Genomic DNA, 20,159 nt, shown 5'->3' with positions numbered 1-20,159 from the left:
TGCAACTTGGCGCTTGGAGGATCGAGGAGTTAGATTTGCTCAGTCTCTGGTATCTTTTGGCCTCTGCATACAACTCAAAGGGGCTTGAGACATTTCCCCCACCCTATGCTATGCTATATTTCCTTAATTGTATCTTCACAACTATTTTGTTCTACGCCCGGGGGCGAAGTGGACTCGGCCTTAGTGCAGAAATGAGTTGCCGAAAACGCCCCGCAGGGCCTTGACGTCATCCGCGGGGCTCCCACAAAGAAACCAAAGACCAGGGCGCTTTGAATTCTACGCCTCTTGTTGCCCCGGTTGTGATACAACGTCCGCAGGGGTCATGGTCTATCCTCGTATGATGTCAACTCTGGGGCACCCCGTGGAATAAATCCTCTACGCGACGATATCAATTTGTTTAAAATGGCAATCTCAAATACTTGAGATCAAGGGTACTCTATATTGAAATATGTGGATAGCTAAGCTATTTATTTTTGATCAGCTGAACCTGCAGGAAACTGTTCTCATGACTGTTTTCAAATAGCGCTAATCGATTCTTCTAGACTTATTAGATGCACCTGTCAATGTAACAGATGACACTTGAAATGCAGGTGAGGCTGCATTCAAGTACATGCTTCTGCATGAGATGGACCTAGGTACTATGTTGTACAGTGTGTGTACCGTAAATAAAAGCTAGAAACCATGGAATCCACCCGAGCCAGTCGATGGGACCCATGGGTTGAAAACGGGAAGAACCAAACAGTAGAGACCTCGGGAGTAAACAAAATACTGTACGGAGTAGTTCTACAAGCATTGAAAGCCACGGTGTTTTGGGGGGTTCGAGTGTTTCGCCACAGCGGGCAAAGAGTGCCAACCTTGAGTTAAAGAACCTCTCACGTGGATGTCATTTATCTTCTCTGCTTCTCTGCTTCTCTGCTTCTCTGCTTCTCTGCTTCTCTGCCTCTCTGCCTCTTCTTTTTCCTTTTCCTTTTCTATCCTCTATTTCACATCTCTCATCTTTGCTTCCTCATCGTTCGCTAATTTGCCATCTTTCAACTCTCTCATTTCTCCATTCCGATTCTTTCGAGTCCGATACGGTGCTGCCTGCCGATCATCTAATCTGCGGCTGAGTCGGTTGGGCGTGTGCCGACACTCCGCTCTCTGCCCTACAGAACACCCATAGACGGCATTCATCATCCTGAATCATCATTCAAACCCCACTGGGCTTTCGCCGGCTTTTCTTGGCTTTCATTTGTTTGGCCGAGAGAATCCTTCCCCATCAAAATCAGCCCGGGAGCCTTCTACTGGAATAATCTTCGACTATTAGTTAATGCGCCCTCTCTGCACCCCCACTTCCCTGCCGCCTTCCTCAGTTTCTTGCATTGTGTGCACCTTCCGTTTTTTTCTTGCCCTTTAATTTCTTCTTCTCGACTCATTCATCAATCTTTTCTCATCTCTTACTATCTTACACCCTATGTCGTACACATACAGAGAGCGCGAACGAGACTGGGACGAGATCCGTCCTGTGTCAATCAAGCGTTACGTCATTTCTCCCGAAGACGATCGTCGAGACTTCATGTCGAGACACGATGACTCTTTTGACAGCGAGCGCGAGTTGGTAATTCGGCGCAAATCGGACCGTGAAGAACCGGTGACCGTCTCGCGCTACGAGCGAGAGGTTGAGTATGAGCCACCCACACGTTACGAGAGAGATTATTACGATCGTGAGTACCTACATCCCTACACCAATCATCCACACTCCCGGTCCACGGATTCCCTGGAACGAATAGAGCAGTCCCCTACTGCTACTGCTATTGCCACCCGAAAAAAATCCGTGCTTATTCGTGAAGCTCGCACTTCTTATACCAGTCCTCGTGAATCCGAGTATGATGTCGTGCGCCGCTCCGAGGTCGACGAGGACCCGTATTACTACCACCGTCACCACCGAGTCCGCGAGTACGATGAACATCGCTCCCGGCGTGAGCTGAGTCCTGATGATTCCGTTTCCCAGACTAGTCGCCGCCGCCGCAGTGATCGTGATCAGGATTACAGCAGCGATGACAGCATGGTCTACATCCGAAAGGAAACCCGCGACTATGACGATCATTCTCACCACCGTCGTCATATGGCAGAGGGTGCGTTGGTAGGTGCTGGTGCGGCTGAATTGCTCCGCAGCCACAGCAAAAAAGATGGCGAAGTCAGCCATGGCGCCAGCCGTATCGGTAAGACTATCGGTGCCGGAGCTCTTGGTGCAGTCGCTGTAAATGCTGCATCGCATGCTCGTGACTACTACCGCCGGAGTAAGAGCCGCCACCGTTCTCATTCCTTTGAAGATGATCGTTCTTCCCATCGCCACAGCAGACATGGCCGGAGTCGTCACAGTCGCAGCCGCAGCCGCTCCCACTCGCACTCCCGTGTAAAGACTCTAATCGAGCTAGGAGTTGGCGCTGCCGCCGTGGCTGCCGGTGTGGCTGCATTGCATAGCAAGTCGAAAGCCGAAGAGCGCAAAGACCGGTCTCGCTCTCGCACTCGCACTCGCTCCCGTTCTCGCGCATTTAGCCGGGGCCGCTCGGAGAAGGATGGAGATCATGGTGAACGCAGCATGTCTGAGCGTCACAAGCACATGGCTGGTGCTGGATTAGCCGGTGCGGCTGTGGCTGGCCTGGTTGAAAAGGCCCGCAGCCACTCGCGCCCTCGAAAGGGTGAGCGCTCCCGCTCCCACAGTCGTCTGAGACAAGCTCTTCCCATTGTGAGTGCCGGTCTTGCCACTGCTGCTGCCACCGGTCTCTATGAGAAGAAAAAGAGTGACAAAGAGGAAAAGGAGGGCTCGAGCCGGGGCCGTCATCGCTCAAGGTCTCGCAGCCGCGCCCCATCACAGTCTTATTCCAATCCAACTCGCGACTCGGCCGGCCTGATCGAATACGGCAACGACCCAGTCGCAGGTAGCATCCCATCTGAGCACTACTACGGTCGACCCGGCGCACCCTCCTACGATGCGCAGGAAGCCTACAGTTCCAGACGTCATACACGCAGCCGCAGCCGCAGCCGAGCCCGCTACAGCAGGTCATCCAGTTCTGACCGTGAAGGTCGCCGACGAAGCAAGAAGCACCGCAGCCGCTCACGAGACCTTGCGGGCGCCGCCCTGGGCGCAACAGGGCTCGGCTATGCAGCACACAAATATAACGAGCGTCGCAAGTCCAAAGAGCGCGAACGCGAGCACTCCAGTAAGTCTCCACTTTCCCTAGCTTTCATCTAGATATATTTACCCTGACTAGTGGTCTAATCAGAGCATGACGACAACGTCCACCGTGATCCGTATGAAGAATCCTATGACCCGGAACCATACCCGCTTTCCCCGCAGACAGCCCCGGGTGCCCCACCCATGGCCGACACCCACTACTACCCCAACAGCAACTATTTCCCCCCGCCCCCAGGTGACTCTACATATAACCTGAACGGCGGTACCCCTGTTTCCTACAATCCAGCAGACTACCCCCCTCCACCCGGCGCTGCGCCTCCCCAGCCTTACGCCTATGGCGCTGCGCCACCAGGACCAGGACCAAGACCCGAGCAGCACGCACCTCGGCCGCGTAGGGCTGATGACAATGTGAGCAGCTCCACCCTCCCTACTGATGTAAACTACGCGCACAAGGGTGGGTTCAATGAACCACAACTGTGGCTATTTAGAATGCAATAAAACCTAATATCCAATCGACAGGTCTAAACATCCACCCATTTCCACCGTCTCCACCCCGGTCAACTAGCCAACCGCCACAAGTCTCGAAATCCGTCGCTTTCGACTTGACAAATTCCCCGCGAGATCCTGGTTATGAGACCGATGATAGTGATTCTACTGTTGAAACGTCCTCATCTTCACATCACGGAAGTAGACACCGCCGTCACGATCGAGATCGTGATAGCCATCATCATCGTCATCATCATCATCATCATCGCTGCCGTTCCTCTTCCGTCCCCTACCCGCCTATGCCTTATCCTAGCTCTGTTTCCTCAAATCACCAGGATTCCCGCCATGCTTCCAATCACCATCGACGTCACCCATCAGCCCCGAAACCCCGCGAGGGAAGAGACCAGAACAAAGTCCCCGAGGCAGAGTCTGACTCAACTATCGACCTACCCAACCGCTTTGACGGGCATGGCCATCTTCTTCTTGACAGGGACCCTGCCGTGGATAAAATTGGGGATCTGGTGAACAGGTTTGCCAAGATTTTATTCTAGCGGGTTGCTGTACGGTTTTTCATTCTATCCCGCTTACTCTTGTATCTGCCCTTGAATTTTTGCCCATCTCTTCTGGTTTGGGGTTTTTTTTCTGGCTTGAGCCAACGTATTTCTTACATCTACCCGATTTCCTTGGTTTTCTATCTTATTCTCCTTGGTGTTCCATCCTTGGTGTGTTTGTTGTACTGGTCAATCTTGCTTACAAAGTTGCGATTGATAATGACTTTATAACATGTATGTGTGTTCGATAATGCTATGCTTGCAAATTCTTTTAAAGATGAAATAGGCTTCGATATCATTTTGGTAGCTTTTTGGATGATATAGTAAAATCTAAGGGAAGTTGTAAGAATAAGGAGTAGATATCATGTGCAAATTTACAAGACTAGCTGAATTATATGAGAGGAATGTATCTGTTCTATAACCAATACTAGGTCTTCTAAGACTCCCGAAAAATTTCTAGATCCAAGTTTACAAGGGGACCCAAAAGACAAAAAGATAGACAAAATCCCATCTAGTAGTGAAAACAATATTTGAAAAGCCCAACCCGTCTCGTATTCGAAGACTGTAACGAAGAATATCGAAAAATTCCTTTCCCCAAAGTCCTGCCGTACAAAAAAAGACAACAAAAGGCGATTCCGAGATCAGCCAGAAATCAGACAAATAGTACAGATACAGCTTGCGAATGCTTCGCACCAAGAAAAGACAAGTAAAGAACCTCGAATCAAACCTGGTAAAATAATGCGGATGGCTGCCGTGTAAGGAATGGATGGAGGGCGCGCAAGTCGTACATATCGCATTCTCTTCAAAGAAGGAAGTGGTCAGTGGAAGAAAAAGCCATATCCGAGAGGACATTTTGGAAGGGATGACAGAAACTATACGGAGTTGATCCGTGATAGAACTTGTCCAACACTTGCGAGCACAAAAAGACGAAAATTGCAAATGGGGTATACTGCGGAAAGAAGTTTCAAGGGAAGGTAGGGGCCCATACTGCGTGTCGGTATGATGGATGCAGAGTGGGCGGCCACAGGCAATAGGTTCTTTGCTTTTCGTCGCGTTACATGAAAAAGTAAGAAAGTAAAAGTAATTAAGAAGAGAGGGCTGTCGTAAGTCAATGATATCGATCTATCGCTAAATTTGTCATGCCGTAAAAGGTCGTCTCGAATTCTCCGACTCAGTGAGACGAGTATCAAGTGAAAGACGAATGGAAGGTGCGCTTCTCTGTGGTATCGAAATCCGCACTGTGCCGTTGCTCGGAGGTGTTTGTTCTAGATCGTTGTCATCGGCATCAGGCACTACCTTGATGCTGGAGCTAACAGATGCCGAGAGGTAGCGGGAGCTGAGTGGGAGCTGGTATTTGATGATGCCGCGGACAGTCAACTCGAAGGGGTGTTGAAGGACTCGCTCCCAGCGCTCTGTGCCTCCTGCCTCAGTTTTGTTTCCTGGCCGGGCTAGACGAATCTGTCCCTTAGAGCTGGAAGTCAAATGATTCCAAGGAGAAGATTCGAAAGACAGTGGGGAATCGAAGTGGAACACACGGCCAAGCAACATAGATCGCGGGTCGCCTTCTGGGTCGGTTGGGGGATCAGTGCCCTTGTCAACTCCGTCGGTGGTGTGCGGGTCAGAGTGGTTAAGCGTGGCTTCGTTGATACAGTTCAAATTGCCGAGGCACCTCACAGCCCGTGACAACTGCCAGCGACGTCGGCTTTGCTCCACGCGGGGGACATTATCCAGACCACCATGCTCGCGCCAAAGCTTGTCGGTCCCAACAAAGCGACTCTTCGCAAATATGTTGACATCAGTGTCGTCAATGGTCACAGGGAACAAGTTCGGGTTGACGGCTTGCACGTTCAAATCCAACATTATTTCCTGTTCTGAAGCCAACACGTTTTGAATCGCAACAACTTGGACATCTAGAAGAGGTTGGGTTGCCGCAATGATGAAGGAAGTAGCACCGCCAGCGACAACCAATAACATAAGGAAGATAATAGCGCATGAGCCAAATCGAGCGAAAAACCCGCGTTCACGCTGCGCCATGTACTCCATCTGCCGCAAAATTGCACTGTTGGGCCGTCGTCCATTCCGACTGTGGATTATACGGGGTGTGCCTACCAGTGGTGTGCGTTCATCGTCCGCACCCTCTGCGTCGTAATCATAAGCATGAAACTCGCTACTCTGCTTGGAACCGCTGATAGCTCTGTAATTGGGAGAAAGCCGGGTATTGCTGTGACGAGAATGCCTGTAGCTATTCCCGATGAAATGGCGGGGAGACTTTTGAGATTGACTCAGTGAGTTTGCGCTGTCGTTATCAAAAAGATTTGGGTGCACGCAGTTGCGTCCATGAAGACGGCCCAAATTGTGATGCCGGGGAGTGATGGTTCCACTTCCATCAGTTCTAGAGCAACGCGTGGACATTTCAGCCTCAGCACCATCGCCATCTATGCTGTTGTTGTTGTTGTAGGGGTTGGCGTTGGTAAACTTCATGCTGCGTTTGCCTATCACGCGGTGAGAAGAATCCCGCAACCCTCGAGTACGACTAGACATTTGGTCCGCTTGACTCGCCATAGAGGTCGCACTAGGTGTCCGAGAATGATACCGGGGCGGGCGGGATGGGTATGGATCAGGCGGGTTCGAGTCGTAAACGAAAGTCTCGTCGGAGTCCGAAACATCAGCCTCATCTACTGCATTGGCCACTCTAGCCTCAAAGATATCCGCCTTGCTTGTTACGGAGCCTGCTGTAAGAAGGGTATTGGGGCGACGGGTCTTTTTCTTTTCTTTGCGTGGACGAATCGTCTCATTGGAGGGTTTCATGCGAAGTGTACTCTGGTCTGCACGGGAAGCGCTGCCTCGTTCACCATTTCCCACTCCCATGGAAACTTGCGGTATTGAACTGACAGTCTCTGTTTCTACAATCATATTGCGAACTGAGCCGTCGGCAGGCTTTCCACGAGCACCAGCACTGAGTGATGTTGTCGATCGCTGTGACATGAGAGTTTTGGGCGGTTTGGCTGCACCAGACGCCTGTGGACGAGGCTCCTCTTTGGCTTCTGAATTTCGATTCTCACCACTATCACTGCCACTGCCTAAAGTTTGAGGCGAAGCACGTGGAGTCGGGTCTTCATCGATTCGGTGCAATCGTGACTCCTCTGGGATTACCGGCTTGGTAGGAGTGTCACTGGACGGGGTAGAGGGATTGCTTGCCATCTCTTCAACTGTTTCTAGGGAGGACCCTTGTCCACTGACGCCTCTAGCGACAGTCCAGGTTGTGTTCCGGTCCGTCTTGGATGCTAAATCCTCCAACGGTAATGAAGATCTTTTGTGTGAAGTATTCGGAAGGGCAGAATCCAGGTCTGTGCGACGGTTCGCGGCCCGTGATGGCATATTAGACTTTTCCGGACCGGGAACATTGGCCAGCGAGTCGACTGGAGTGGAGAGAACAAGGGATCTGACAGGAGAGGACGAGGAACGTTGAGCATTCGGTGCTGGCGAGTTTGTGGGTGGGCCAGATATCAAACCGCTAGAATGCTGGGTGGGACTGGATTGGTCTTGACTGGTCTTTCGTGAGTGTGAAGATGCCCGGCTGGGCGAAGAAGGATTGTAGGCACGTGCGGAGTGTCGGACTGGCGAGGATTCGCGGGAGGAGACAGCCGAGTTCGCAGTAGACGACGCCGTAGCGGAAGCGGTAGGGGGATTGGGAAAAAGCTTAGGGACCTGAGACATGGGTTGAGTCTGGGACGTAACGATGGACCGTTCTATCATGCCACTTTCGCTGACAGATCGATACACAGGGTCTGACGCCGCCTCTGTATCCTTCGGGCCTCTGGATCGACCAGAGGTGCCATTAAGGTGAGGCGGCCTCTCGGACTCCGCAGCCATGGTCTGTGTCGATTCAGAATGGACTGACACGATGCAGACAAGTCAGGAGACCCGAGAGGTAGCCAGGTAGTTGGGTAGACACAGGGCCCAAAAGGGTAAGCAGAAAAAGCAAGGCACGGCGCCTAGGCAGGGAAAGCTTGACGGTGAAGAAGTGAGGTGTTGTTGGCAAGAGCGAATGAGATATCACGAGGATGAAATGGGAAGTTGCGCAGAACACGAGTCGTTACACATGTGAGGGTACAGCAAAACGAATAGCCGATGACCACATGCTGTTGTCGGAAATCGGATTCTGTACAGAAATACACAAGCGAAAAATTGCTGCAGCAGGTGCAGGGGTTGGGACAACTGGAGAGAGATGGAGATTGTTTAGAACACCAAGTGGGCTAGGGTCAGTGTAGCGCAAAGAGCCCACACATCACTTGTGCCGTTCTGCTTTGTTGACGGGAAAGACAAAAAGCAAGGTCTAGAACGAAGGAATTCAAGACAACAAGAATTGGTTGGCGGATTCAAGGCAAATGGAGACCCGCCGATCCGGCTCAACGTTTTGGCTTGCCTGGTTTTCGTTGTTCTGGAGTGGCGTCTGTGCTGCCAACTGTGTCAAATGTGCTGGAGAAGTCGGTGACCAAAACCTCGGCGAAAAGTGGCTGACAGAGAGAGGGTCAGGTTTGTGGCAGAGGCCAATGATCGTGGTCCACGTCAAGAAGGGAGGGGGTCACTGCATGGAAGCACACGGATGGTCTAGAATCCAGTGGAAAATCTCGGAAAGAAAGCGAATGTGATTTAAGAGAAGAAGAGAGAGCGAGTGAAATAGAAAGAGCAGAGGACGAACTGAAGAGAAACAAAAAGATTAAGTCACTTGGAGTTGGGGTTGATGACCAGCGGGTGACGCCTAAAGTGGTAATTAAAGGTAATAAAACGTGCAGCGTGCAGGAAGTAATTAATTACTCATGTAAGGAAATTACATTGACTTCATCTTGCCACAGCCTCACCCCTTGGCATACATTCACTATACAACTACGACTCCATACAGCAGTAGAGATGGTCAATTGTTTTTGGGTTTTACTTAACCTCGAATTGTCGGTTATCTTTCAGATTGTCCAGATTATCTGTGTTACGGGTCACTTTACGAGGAATTCAACATTTTTGCTGTCTTTAGTTCGATCAAAAGGACAATGAATCCTAAACGCCCCTTGAAAATCACCGAAGCAGTCAAGGACAAAATCAAGGATTACTGATTATGTTGTACAGGTGTAGATTACTAGATCATAAGACTACTATAGAAAAGAGCCTAGGGAAAACAGGTTTTCCTTGACATACACTTCTATCCAACCTACTACCGATGTGCATGCCTAAATAACCTCCCAGATGAAGCAGAGAGCAACACATGCTTCGTATATCGTCAAATCCAAGGACCGACACGCCGGGCATCCAGAGCTAGAACCAGACGTCAAAACAACTAGCCTCAAAGTCCTCAAACGAACAAGTAAACGACCAAACCGAAATCCGGGGTATCGATCCAATCGACTGAAAGTAGAAACAAACATGGGAATACATCGAGCTTCCACATCGAGCTTCTATACAATTTTGTAAATTCTTTTAGCGGTCCAAACAGATACAAACGCAAACACGCATATTCCGGCGGTGACTATGATGTGTCAGTAAAGAACCCGGGAAGCAAAATGGGAGTACATACTGCACCAGAACCACGTCAGGCTATCGATTTCCTGACCCGGTACCTTGACATTCATCCCCCACATGCCGCAGATGATGTTCATCGGTAGAACAATGGTACCAAGAACAGTCAGCTTACCCAGTACATCGGCAGTATGTTCCTGACGCTCGTTCATGAGGATATTGATCTGCGCGAGATAGTTGGAGTGTGCGCGGGAAAGGATTCTGGAGGAAGCAGTCAGCGATTTCCACAACATTTCACAGGAACCATCTTGAACATAGGCAAAAACCTTACGTTTCGTAGTGCGTTAAGTTACCCGTCATCGTCATAATGTGATCCTGAATGTCACCTAAATACAGACCAATCTCTGACTTGGGTGCAACCTCCCACTGCTCATTGCAACGCTTGGCAAAGCCCTTGACTACATCGGCCTTGTTGCTGAGAAGTCGATACAGTCCCATGACCTTTTTGCGGCATTCTCCCACTCGCCGGAGCATCTCTCCTGGTGCGAACGAAGGGAGCACGCTGTCATTGGACGAAACCTCCTTGCTGGAGGAGTGCATCTGCATGATCATTTCGTCGATTTCATCGACCTCATCTTCAATCGCTTGGATCAGCGGGCCGAAGACGTCGGTAATGTCATCAATCAGTGCGTATGAAATCCAGTCCGAGCTGAGGATCAGGTAATCCATCAGTTGGCGGATACGCCGCCGCACATTGGCCGGGTGAGGTGTTTGCGAGAAATGGAAGGATATCACACCTTCGCGGAAAACTACCACATACATGTTCACTGGCTCAAGATAGTCCTCGCTGTTGGTATCCTGCTCAAAAGTGCGGTAGTTGACAAAGTAGTAGCTGCGGAACAACTCGACTTTCTCTCGAGCTTCCTGCATCATAATGTCCTCTGCGGTCAACGCGTGAATCCCGAACGCTTTGGCAATCGTACGCATCTCTGCATCTGTTGGAGAGAGAACATCTAGCCAGAAAGTCGGCCGCGGACCGTACCGTTTAGGTTTTGGGTTAGGGGTGCTACTAAACGGGGTGTTTGAAGGTGCGGGCGAGGGCTCTCGGTGGGAATCTGGGCGAACTTCGCTAATGGCAGATAAGCGCGAGAGTCCTCTGATAGGAGGAGCAATGCCAGCGATAAGGTCACTTGTAGACCTTCCATTGGGAACAACAGTTTGAGGCGTCATGTGAGGATTGACGCTCGCTTGATGGCCTTGCCCTTGACTTTGGTTGTCCGTTTGAAGTGTTGGCTTGCTGGCGGGATGGGCTAGGTTATTGAAAGCTGTGTTTTCAACGAAGGATTCCTCTTCCTCGTCCTCACCTTCTGAGGAATCCTCCAATTCGGGAGGGGTTGGAATAAACAAATCGCGGAAGCTACCACCCGGTTGTACCAGCTCGGAGATGGTTTGAGCATGGACAGTGCTCGGGAATTCCTCGTTGAAATATGTGAACCGATATGGCGCCTCATCCTCTTCACGTCGCCAACCTGTATACTGAGGGCGCAGCCGGCCTTCGATGAGCATAGGTTCACTGATCCTTTTGACTCGAATGTCTCCATTGCGCTCCCCTTTCTCCTCACGGCTCCATTCTTCCAGCGCGGAGAGATCGGGCCATCGCCGATGTCTACGCCGTCGACGCTCACCGGTTTCATCTCGCATTTGCCTTGGTCCCTCGTCTCCCAGTTCAGATATCGTCTCGGTTGGGAAGCATACGTCTTCCTGTGCTGGTACTGCCACGGTCCGGCGTCGCCGCAATTCTTGGTGTGGAGAGAGCAGCGGCGATCCAGGTGAAGAGGATGGTGCTGAATGCGGGTGCAATTGATTTCCGTCTATGTCGATCAGCGTGTCGTTGAGGGCATTCAAAGAGTCCTTGCGATTCTCCAATGACCGGGCCATTGAGAAGTCCCAATCTGCTCCCGTTACCACAGCATCGTCATAATTCATCTCCGGTCCCAGCTTTGGAGACCCGGGAATCGATGGCGGGTTGTTAACATCGTAGTCTCGCTCTGCAGTGGGAGAATAAAGTGGGCTGCGATCGTCCTTTGGCGAACATCCCGAGGACACAGTTTGAGTGGAGGACTGTCGAGCACGCGATGAGAAGTAACCCGGGTGATTGTCTGTACCATACCGATTATGGCCTGGCGTGTGGCCTGAATCTGGCCGCATCAATGGTGTCCGATCATTGGCATCCTCTTCATCACTATGACCATCGTGATATTGTTGGCCCCGTCCTCCCCTCGGGGTGCTGCGAGATTGCCCATCGTTCGAGCGGAAGACATTAGATGTTAGTGAACTCGGGCAGAATGACGATAGAAGGCGACTGTCACGACGAGGTCGCATTAGAGGTTGGTCCCTGCTCGGCAAGAAAAATCAGCATCCATCTCAAGCTCCGACAAGGATCAATATCACGACATCTTACCGATGATCTAATAGCGCATCGCTCTCCAAGCTTGTGTTACTCAGATTGCGCCCCAATTTGAAGAACGACTTGTCCTTCGAGGTTGGCCGATCGGCATCCATGGAATCTCTGACACCTCCAGCATCCGAAGTCTCCTTGGGACTATCTTGAGATTCCTCCCCACTAGGTGGAATGAAAGACTGGTGTCGATTGCGACGCTTGCGATTGCGGTTCTTTTTGCGTTTGGAGGACTTGGAGGGTTTGCCAGCAGCATCATCAGCGGGGGATTCTAAGCGGGTCGTGATGGCTGGCGTAGCCTCGGCGACGGGTACCGGACCAGTCCCTGGGGCCCGACCGCCGCTCATTGGGCCGTAGCTAGTGTTATCAGCAGAGGGTGGGTAATGCGAGGAACGAGGTAGTCGGGAGGCCGCTGTGCCAGGTGTCGGGATCATGGGCGGATTCATTGTGACAGCCTCAACTTTGGGATCGCGATAGAGGTTGAATGTCGCCAGTACAGAGCGACTGTACTAAAGTGGATGATTAATCTTCAGCAGTTCATCAACCAATGGAGCCAGGCCAACGCAAACAGGGTTCTGGATCACAGGGTAAAGTCTCGCAGCATGCAGGATCGCAGTTTTCCATTTGATGTAATTGTCGCTGTTGATCACGGGAGGACCGACATTGGCATGGTCGACAGCACTGAAGGGAAATGCAGCTAATATTGGGAAGGTGACGCGGGTGGCAAAGCCAGAGTGGAACATTCCCGGGATATATAACAAGGCAAGTAAAATCTTATATTCAGATATAAAATAAGACTGAAACAAGTTAGCAGTTTACTATGTATAGTGTGCAATAGAAGAGAATGAAAAATTCAAAACAAAGAGAAATCCCAGAATTCCTCTCAGGGCTGAGGTTCTGGGCAGCTCTACAGACTTTACCCAAAAGGGGATAGATGAGGTCAGCAATTGAGGGAGGAAAAAGGGGAATAGGAGGGACAAGAGAGCTAATTTTTTTTCTGCCGGACAGATTGGATGGGGCGTATGGAGACCGCTTTTGCGATTCACCGCCTCCATCCCGGGAATGGGGATCTGACTCCACCCGACTTTGTTGTAGTTTTAGAAATAATCATCCTCGGTGCAATTCATATATTCTATCAGATCATTCATCAACTTTCATATAATTTCATCGTATCCGAGGGATTGGTGTGTCTCTCTGTAGCATCAGGACCTCTCGGAAGGTATCCGGAAAATTTCTACAGGAACAAATGTCCCACGGGGGTGTGGGACCGATTTCGTCTGTCAGATATCACCCCACTATCCGCTATGACACGACAAGTCCTTTCCCCCTACCCACAATGTCGCAGTCGCAAGAGAGTCTCAGCCCTTCCGTTTCGTCTTCTTACTTCTCTACTTTTGCCGAGGCGAAAACATCCCTAGAAGCGACCCTCGCAAGTTACTAGGAGCCGAACCCCGGTGACGATACGTAGAAATTCCTTGATATTTGCTTCAAACACCTCCCCTCGGCTGGACAGGTCCAATTTTCAGAGGATGTTTGCAGCTGCCGTAACGATGATGCAATTCGCCAGCTAGCTGCTTGTATTGATACTGGTCTGCTACGCCCTCTTCTATCTAAGAGTGGGAAGACGCCTGTCACAACTCCGTCCCCCCGTGTCGGCTTTGACGATTCGGTTGAAAACATCCACTCCCTCGATTTCCCACCAGTGAGTCAAAACGACCAAGGACGACCAAGGACGTATTCGAAAGAACTGTCTAAAACGTGATGGATATCGGTGTGCTGTTTACGAAGGTCTGGAGCTCTAGTCATGAACACCCACCTGACGGAACTACCGGCATTTAACAAGCTGTTCATATTCTTCCGTTTTCCCTTGGCAATCTTTCGAATGAAGGCGAACGACTGGCTACTTCTGCGGTTTGGACTAGTATTTTTAGTTACTTTCTAAGTCTCAAAACCATCCTGAAGGTGTCACCAGAAGACGTGAATCGAGGGAACAATATGATGATGATGATGATGATCAATTCCCTTCATGAAGAGTTTGGCCTCTTCCACTTCGTTCTTGAGAACACTTCGATCCCTAATCGTTACCGTCTTAAGCTATTCCCAAGCTTCTCATCGGTTTTCACATCCGCGTTACCCCATGACAGGGTTGTAATGTTGACAAGCCATGACCATCACTACGATCTTCCTGAACCCCAGTACGTACAGTTGCACGCTGCAATTGGCAAAATCTTGCATGCAAGTGGACGTGCAGAAAAGATCGAAAAACTCATACGGGATCTAGGAGGGATAAGCGGTTCAGTACTATCAAATGATGGTAGTACAAACATCAGTGAGCTACTCTCAGTCAGTCAGCTTTCGCTGCTGGCTTCAAACTTGCACCCAACAGACTGTAAGGTACAGCAGCAACCTGCACGGGCTAGACTGTCAGGAGCAGAGAATGAAAAACCCAAATCGGCTACGGCGGCGAAAATGGTCATGTTGTCACAGCGGAGCGCTTTTTCATTGCCAAACACATCTTAGCTAGAGCCAGCCTGCACTTTGTAGTAGAATATGAGCAAAGGACAAGGAAAAAGAAGACAAGCTCCTTCACATTGCCTATAACCTTGGACCCTGGCATACGCTACACGTTCTATACTGACATTGACAGCACTGACAATTCAAGGTTTCGCGGGTGAAGGTGTCCAGCTAGCAAAACGATAGGGAATAATGATTCATGAGAGAGTCACTAGGTACTATGTACACTGCTTGTCTAATAATTAACATCAGACCAGCCTAGCTGTGGCAAGAGTGCTTTGCCACGAGAGCCATGAGCCGCTCCGCAATGTCAAGTGTAAATCCATCGTCATTTATGTCTCGCTCATCCGATACCACTCTAATTCTGCTATCCTTGAGCCCGGAGCGTAGAGTATCGGCAAGAGCGGCATCGGCGTCGGCATCTGCAAATGCAGACCCTATTGTCCCAACGCTACTCACTCCTCCCCGGGGAAGCCACACCTCAACCATATCTTGGTCCTGGGTAAACCGGGTTAGCTTGTCGAGAATGAAAGCTCCAACTTCTCGACATTCGGCTGCAGAGGTTCGCATCAGGGTCACACTCGGATTATGGACTAGTAGCTTGCGGTCACGGTATTGGTCTGGCACCGTGCCGATCGGACCGAAGTTGACCATGTCTGTAGCTCCAACGGAAATGATATTGGGAATTCCGCGCTCGAGTGTCCTCTCCAATCGGCTGTTTTCGCAGCTCATGTTCCCACCAGCAATGAGATCGCAGATCTCGGTCGTTGTGATGTCCAAGATGGCGTCTAGATGACCTTCTTCTACCAATCTTTCCATAGCCTTCCCCCCGTGACCAGTCGCATGAAACACGTAAACCTCTACAGAGTAGTTGTTTTCTAGGTGAAGCCTCACACGATCCACACAGGGGGTGGTCACGCCGAACATGGTAATACCCACTCGAGTCTTCTTCTCTTCTCGCTGGTTACCTTGCGCACTCCGGGTCCGGAGCTCACCGAGCCTATGTTGATATGTCGATGCCATGCCGAACATTGCGCCGGCAGCGTTCCCAAGCACCTCACGGAGAAGCCGATTATTGCCCGCTATGTCAACAACCGAGTACATCAAGGTGACATCGCATTCGCCTATCAGCGGCCCTGTGTTCCCGGACGCAACCGTGCTCACGACAAGTTTGGGCAGGCCAAGAGGTGCAGCCGTTCTCATTACGGCGGTCATCAGACTGGTTCCTCCACTCCCGCCCGCACCGATGATTCCGTGGATTTCCGTCGTGCGCAGTATTTCTGTGACACACTTACTGACGCAGCTGATGAGGAATTCAATCACTTGTCCCCGTGACTGAGTCAATATCCCGGTGCTGTCGGCGGACGCATACTTCGATAGTAGATCCGTGTGACTTATGGTGATTGCATCGTCCGTAATGGCTTGACGGCCACAGTCAATCAAGGTGATCTCTAGAGGGGTCGAGAAGCGAGAGGCATTTTGCTGCAGCTGGTTGTAAAGAATTAGGGTCTCCGCAAGCTTGGTATCGAGGGTCCCCAGAAGGATGATATGTGGCATGTTGAGGCTCAGGGTAAGCTGATGGAAGACTATAGATTACCTACGGAATGATTCTACTTGGTACAGGATTTTAATACATACAACGTATTCGTGCGCCAGAGGGGCCTTGCACTTTCATCATTGGATGACATGGTAGCCGAAAAATGTTTCGGAAAATATCCCCGCCTTCTCCGAGTATCTCCGCTTTTGACGCAACCTTGTTCAGCCGAACTCCTAAGCATCCCATTGTACACCCTTGGCTTTCTATTAGCGCGGACATTGTAATGTCCGCTCACCACCCACGTCAGCGTCTTCCAATCTCCTGTGAGCCGTGCCGCATTCGCAAGATCCGATGTCCTCGGGATGGCCCCGCTTGTGGCACTTGCATACGACGTCGTGTTCCTCTAGAGCAGTGTATCTATAGCACGGGGAGACGACCCCAGACACCTTCACAAAGACAGCCGTCGCAGTTACAGCAACAGGCTCGGTCGCTAGAAAATCGCTCATCGTCCCCTAACATTTCTCCCCAACCACGATATCACGGTGTCGCTGGAGAATCTAATGCTGATCTGGTCGCTCGAATAGAAAAGCTGGAGCAGTTGTTGTACGCGAAGAACCAGCAGCAAGAAACAGCGTCACCTTCACTAAATGTTTCTCAATTGGATTCAGAGATAGAAGGGAGGCGGAGATCAGAGCCAGCGACAGCATCTGCAACGGGTACCCTCATACCATCCGCTTCGGGACATGTGCGCTTCCTCCCCGTTACCTCCGGTCGGCGTATTTTCCATCGAGTCTCTCAGGAAGGTCCTTTTACAAGCCAGGAGAGTGCCATGATTGACACCCCCAGCGGACCATATCCTTTCGGCGAACATGATACTGAAAACAGACACAATCTCTTAGCAAAACTTCCCCCGACGGAGTACTGCAACCAGTTAAAGGATCTTTATTTCCAATCCATTGCGCCCGTAGGTTTTATAATTCCCGATATCATCAGGATGACTGAAAAAGTAACCCAAAATAGCTCTTTCCTATCTTACATGGCCCTACATTTCACGAACGGTATCGTCGATTTTCCAAGGATCCAGATCAGGCTTCGCTAGCATGGCTTGCTCTCCTCTTTACTATCTTAGGAACGGCTGTTCTGGCTCTGGAAAATGACAGCCCTGTGCTCAAGACACTCAGCCGCAAACATACCCACTGGGATCGAGTCACAGAGCTCTCGGAGCGGTATTATACCGCAGCGATGAAATGCCTCGAAGCAGATCGCTATCTCTGGCGACACAACGTCTCTACTCTGCAAGCACTGCTAAACCTCATCTATGGGATCCACCATAGCCATGGCCAATCATGGACTCTTCTCGGGCTGGGTTATCACCTTGCGCTCTCGATCGGTTGTCACGTTGACCCGGCCACGTTTTCCTTGGATATTGTCGAAGCCGAAGAGCGTCGTCGCTGTTGGCTCGGCCTGGTCACACTGCTCTGTAATCAAAATATGGCCATTACCGGGGTGGACATCTACCAGTCAGTGTTCTCGTCGCGAGTCCAGCCCCCAGCCGAGGTGTGCGATGAGGACATCATCCAAGGACAACCAGGACCGATTGCAACCTCGGCAGGCATCAATCCCATCTCATATCTGATCCGAAAATCTCGCCTCTTTCAGATATCCTCGGAGATCTGTGACCCCGTTCTGGCCGCACGGCCAGACGACCCGACTGCCCTCCAACGTCTGGACGCAGCCCTCCGAGCAGAGTTAGACCCACTAGAGCGGAGCTATGCCTCGATGCTTGGGAGCAACTCATCGGTTATGCATACCAATCTGCTGCTTAGTTTTGCCCACCATCTGGTTCTCATTCTCCATAGTAACATACTGAGTGAAGGGCCCTTTTGTCCACCGCAGCATAGCTGGTCGAAAAATCGCTGTATAAAAAGTGCACAACGTGTCTTGGAGCTACATGCCCATTTCCATCAGCTGCCCCAGTTCACACCCTTCCTCTGGTATATCCGTGGCCGGGGCGCTTTTCACGCTTTTCATGCCGCTTTCGTCTTGGTGCTTGCCCTTTCTATAGAGCCACAAGAGCCCTGTACATCGAATCTTGTGCGGTTGCTGCACGAGTGCCATTCTCGGCTCGAGGCATCCAAGGCGCAAAGTCAGCTGTGCACCCGGACAGCGACTATTCTCGGCCAGATGCTGTAAGTTACGTACCGCGTGACGCGTGCTTTCGTTTGAACTGACAGTCAAACTCACAGGTCTAGCAAATGGATGACTGGCTCGGGATTGGTACCAGATAGACCACAAAGTGCAGGGTCGCAGGGCGCCAAGTCAAATGGCCAGCTAAATCCTATCAGCCAGCCCGCTGATCTTAGCAATGGCCATACATTCCCCCCGGAAGGTGCCGGTTTCCCCAGTCTAGCTCGGCAGATTGAGCCACAGCAATGGATCAACCCGGTGAACATGGACTGGGACCACTGGGATCTGATTATGAATTCAATGGGAACGACATCTTGATCCGAGCCGACTGGTGTCCGTCGTGCTTCACGAACTAGCAGTTTGGAGCCGCATTAAATCAACATCTGACAAGATGTGGAGAACCTCTTACTTGTTGGCAGTTCAATGGAACTTGACTGGTCCTCGCCTGAGCATAGGCATTCCTAGATACCTGAGTTTGTAGGATGGCAGATAGTTGAATGCGCGAGTGTTCATCCCGTGTTTAAAGTGTAGCCCGGGGAATTTCTTCCTCGACAATTTCCAATTTGCAAAATTGAGTGATAATCATACCATCCTTATGCCCGCGAACTCCGCAATTGGAATACATCTCCGCCATCCGCATCCGCAGTAAGTCCGCTCCGCCTTCGGCGAGACGCACGATGAATCAGGACTGGCACGAGAGAAGATAAATATCCCATTCTGATCTGCATGAGTAACTGATCCAACTTCAAATCTCAATTTCCTTACTATGGCGCCCCCTACCTCTCGCAGCGAGATTCTCGCCAACCTACGCCGTCAAATCGAAGACGGGAAACCCATCGTTGGAGCCGGAGCGGGTATGTAGCTAGTGTCACCCGTCCCTCGTACTTTTTTCTTCGATCGGTTTAATTGATCATCTACCTTCAGGCATTGGTCTTTCCGCAAAATCGGTCGAGGCCGGCGGCGCAGACCTAGTCATCATCTACAACAGCGGTCGCTTCCGCATGGCGGGGTGCGGAAGTCTCGCGGGACTGATGCCGTACAGCAACGCCAACGAAGTGGTGGTTGAAATGGCTGCCGAAGTCATTCCTATCGTTCAGAATATCCCCGTGATTGCGGGTGTCTGCGGTACCGACCCATTTAAGAACATCCCGCGGTTCCTGAAGCAGCTGCGGGAATTGGGATTTAGTGGAGTGCAGAACTTCCCCACGGTGGGATTGATCGATGGCAACTTCCGTGCTAACTTGGAGGAGACTGGGATGGGGTATGGTAAAGAGGTGGAGATGGTGCGACAGGCGGCTGAGTTGGATTTTCTGACGACACCTTATGTTTTCAATGTCGAGGAAGCTGAGGCCATGACCAAGGCTGGAGCGGATATCCTCGTGGCTCATATGGGTCTGACTACTTCTGGGCTGATTGGCGCAAAGACTGCCAAATCGTTAGAGCAAAGTGTTGTGGAGATTCAGGCAATTCGGGATGCGGCAGTGCAGATCAACAAGGACATCATTGTGCTGTGTCATGGTGGGCCTATTGCTGCTCCAGAAGATGCGAAATTCGTGTTGGATAGGGTAAAGGGTGTGCATGGCTTCTATGGAGCTAGCTCGATGGAGCGACTTCCTGTTGAAGTAGCCATCAAGAACACTACTGCCGAGTTCAAAAAGATTGCCTTGAAGAAATAGTTCTCTATCCAGATGAACTGTTCTTTTCTCGGCCTCAACCTTTCTTCAATCGCTTGGGTCTCTA

General features: G+C 50.9%; 6 protein-coding genes across 6 annotated transcripts; 3 read left to right on the top strand and 3 right to left on the bottom strand.

The window, feature by feature from the left end:
• Positions 1-1,453: 1,453 nt before the first annotated feature.
• Pdw03_2945 (protein of unknown function DUF3824) lies at positions 1,454-4,189 on the top strand (the record flags this gene model as incomplete). Its single annotated transcript, XM_066100330.1, has 5 exons — positions 1,454-1,703; positions 1,830-3,203; positions 3,267-3,632; positions 3,698-3,823; positions 3,870-4,189. The coding sequence occupies 5 exons, from the start codon at positions 1,454-1,456 to the stop codon at positions 4,187-4,189; spliced, it is 2,436 nt and encodes an 811-aa protein (XP_065955730.1).
• Positions 4,190-4,936: 747 nt separating this feature from the next.
• Pdw03_2944 (Phospholipid metabolism enzyme regulator, putative) lies at positions 4,937-8,088 on the bottom strand (the record flags this gene model as incomplete). The annotated part of the gene is made up of 4 exons (XM_066100329.1): positions 4,937-5,015; positions 5,204-5,313; positions 5,455-6,258; positions 6,325-8,088. The coding sequence occupies 4 exons, from the start codon at positions 8,086-8,088 to the stop codon at positions 4,937-4,939; spliced, it is 2,757 nt and encodes a 918-aa protein (XP_065955729.1).
• A 1,574-nt stretch (positions 8,089-9,662) lies between these two features.
• Pdw03_2943 (CorA family metal ion transporter, putative) lies at positions 9,663-12,924 on the bottom strand (the record flags this gene model as incomplete). The annotated part of the gene is made up of 5 exons (XM_066100328.1): positions 9,663-9,733; positions 9,782-9,984; positions 10,055-12,118; positions 12,185-12,690; positions 12,751-12,924. 5 exons carry the CDS (start codon positions 12,922-12,924, stop codon positions 9,663-9,665), a joined length of 3,018 nt encoding a protein of 1,005 aa, XP_065955728.1.
• A 2,029-nt stretch (positions 12,925-14,953) lies between these two features.
• On the bottom strand, positions 14,954-16,252 carry Pdw03_2942 (Uncharacterized conserved protein UCP033271; the record flags this gene model as incomplete). The annotated part of the gene is made up of 1 exon (XM_014677204.1): positions 14,954-16,252. The coding sequence occupies one exon, from the start codon at positions 16,250-16,252 to the stop codon at positions 14,954-14,956; it is 1,299 nt and encodes a 432-aa protein (XP_014532690.1).
• Positions 16,253-16,515: 263 nt separating this feature from the next.
• Pdw03_2941 (Zn(2)-C6 fungal-type DNA-binding domain) lies at positions 16,516-18,737 on the top strand (the record flags this gene model as incomplete). The annotated part of the gene is made up of 3 exons (XM_014677205.2): positions 16,516-17,196; positions 17,253-18,421; positions 18,479-18,737. The coding sequence occupies 3 exons, from the start codon at positions 16,516-16,518 to the stop codon at positions 18,735-18,737; spliced, it is 2,109 nt and encodes a 702-aa protein (XP_014532691.2).
• Positions 18,738-19,185: 448 nt separating this feature from the next.
• On the top strand, positions 19,186-20,095 carry Pdw03_2940 (Aldolase-type TIM barrel; the record flags this gene model as incomplete). Its single annotated transcript, XM_014677206.1, has 2 exons — positions 19,186-19,273; positions 19,344-20,095. 2 exons carry the CDS (start codon positions 19,186-19,188, stop codon positions 20,093-20,095), a joined length of 840 nt encoding a protein of 279 aa, XP_014532692.1.
• Positions 20,096-20,159: the final 64 nt, after the last annotated feature.

This window comes from Penicillium digitatum, chromosome 1 (genome assembly GCF_016767815.1).
Source record: "Penicillium digitatum chromosome 1, complete sequence".
In the NCBI taxonomy this organism is placed as follows: Eukaryota; Fungi; Ascomycota; class Eurotiomycetes; order Eurotiales; family Aspergillaceae; genus Penicillium; species Penicillium digitatum.
Note: the sequence above shows the minus strand (reverse complement) of the source record. Positions and strands in the feature narration are given on the sequence as shown.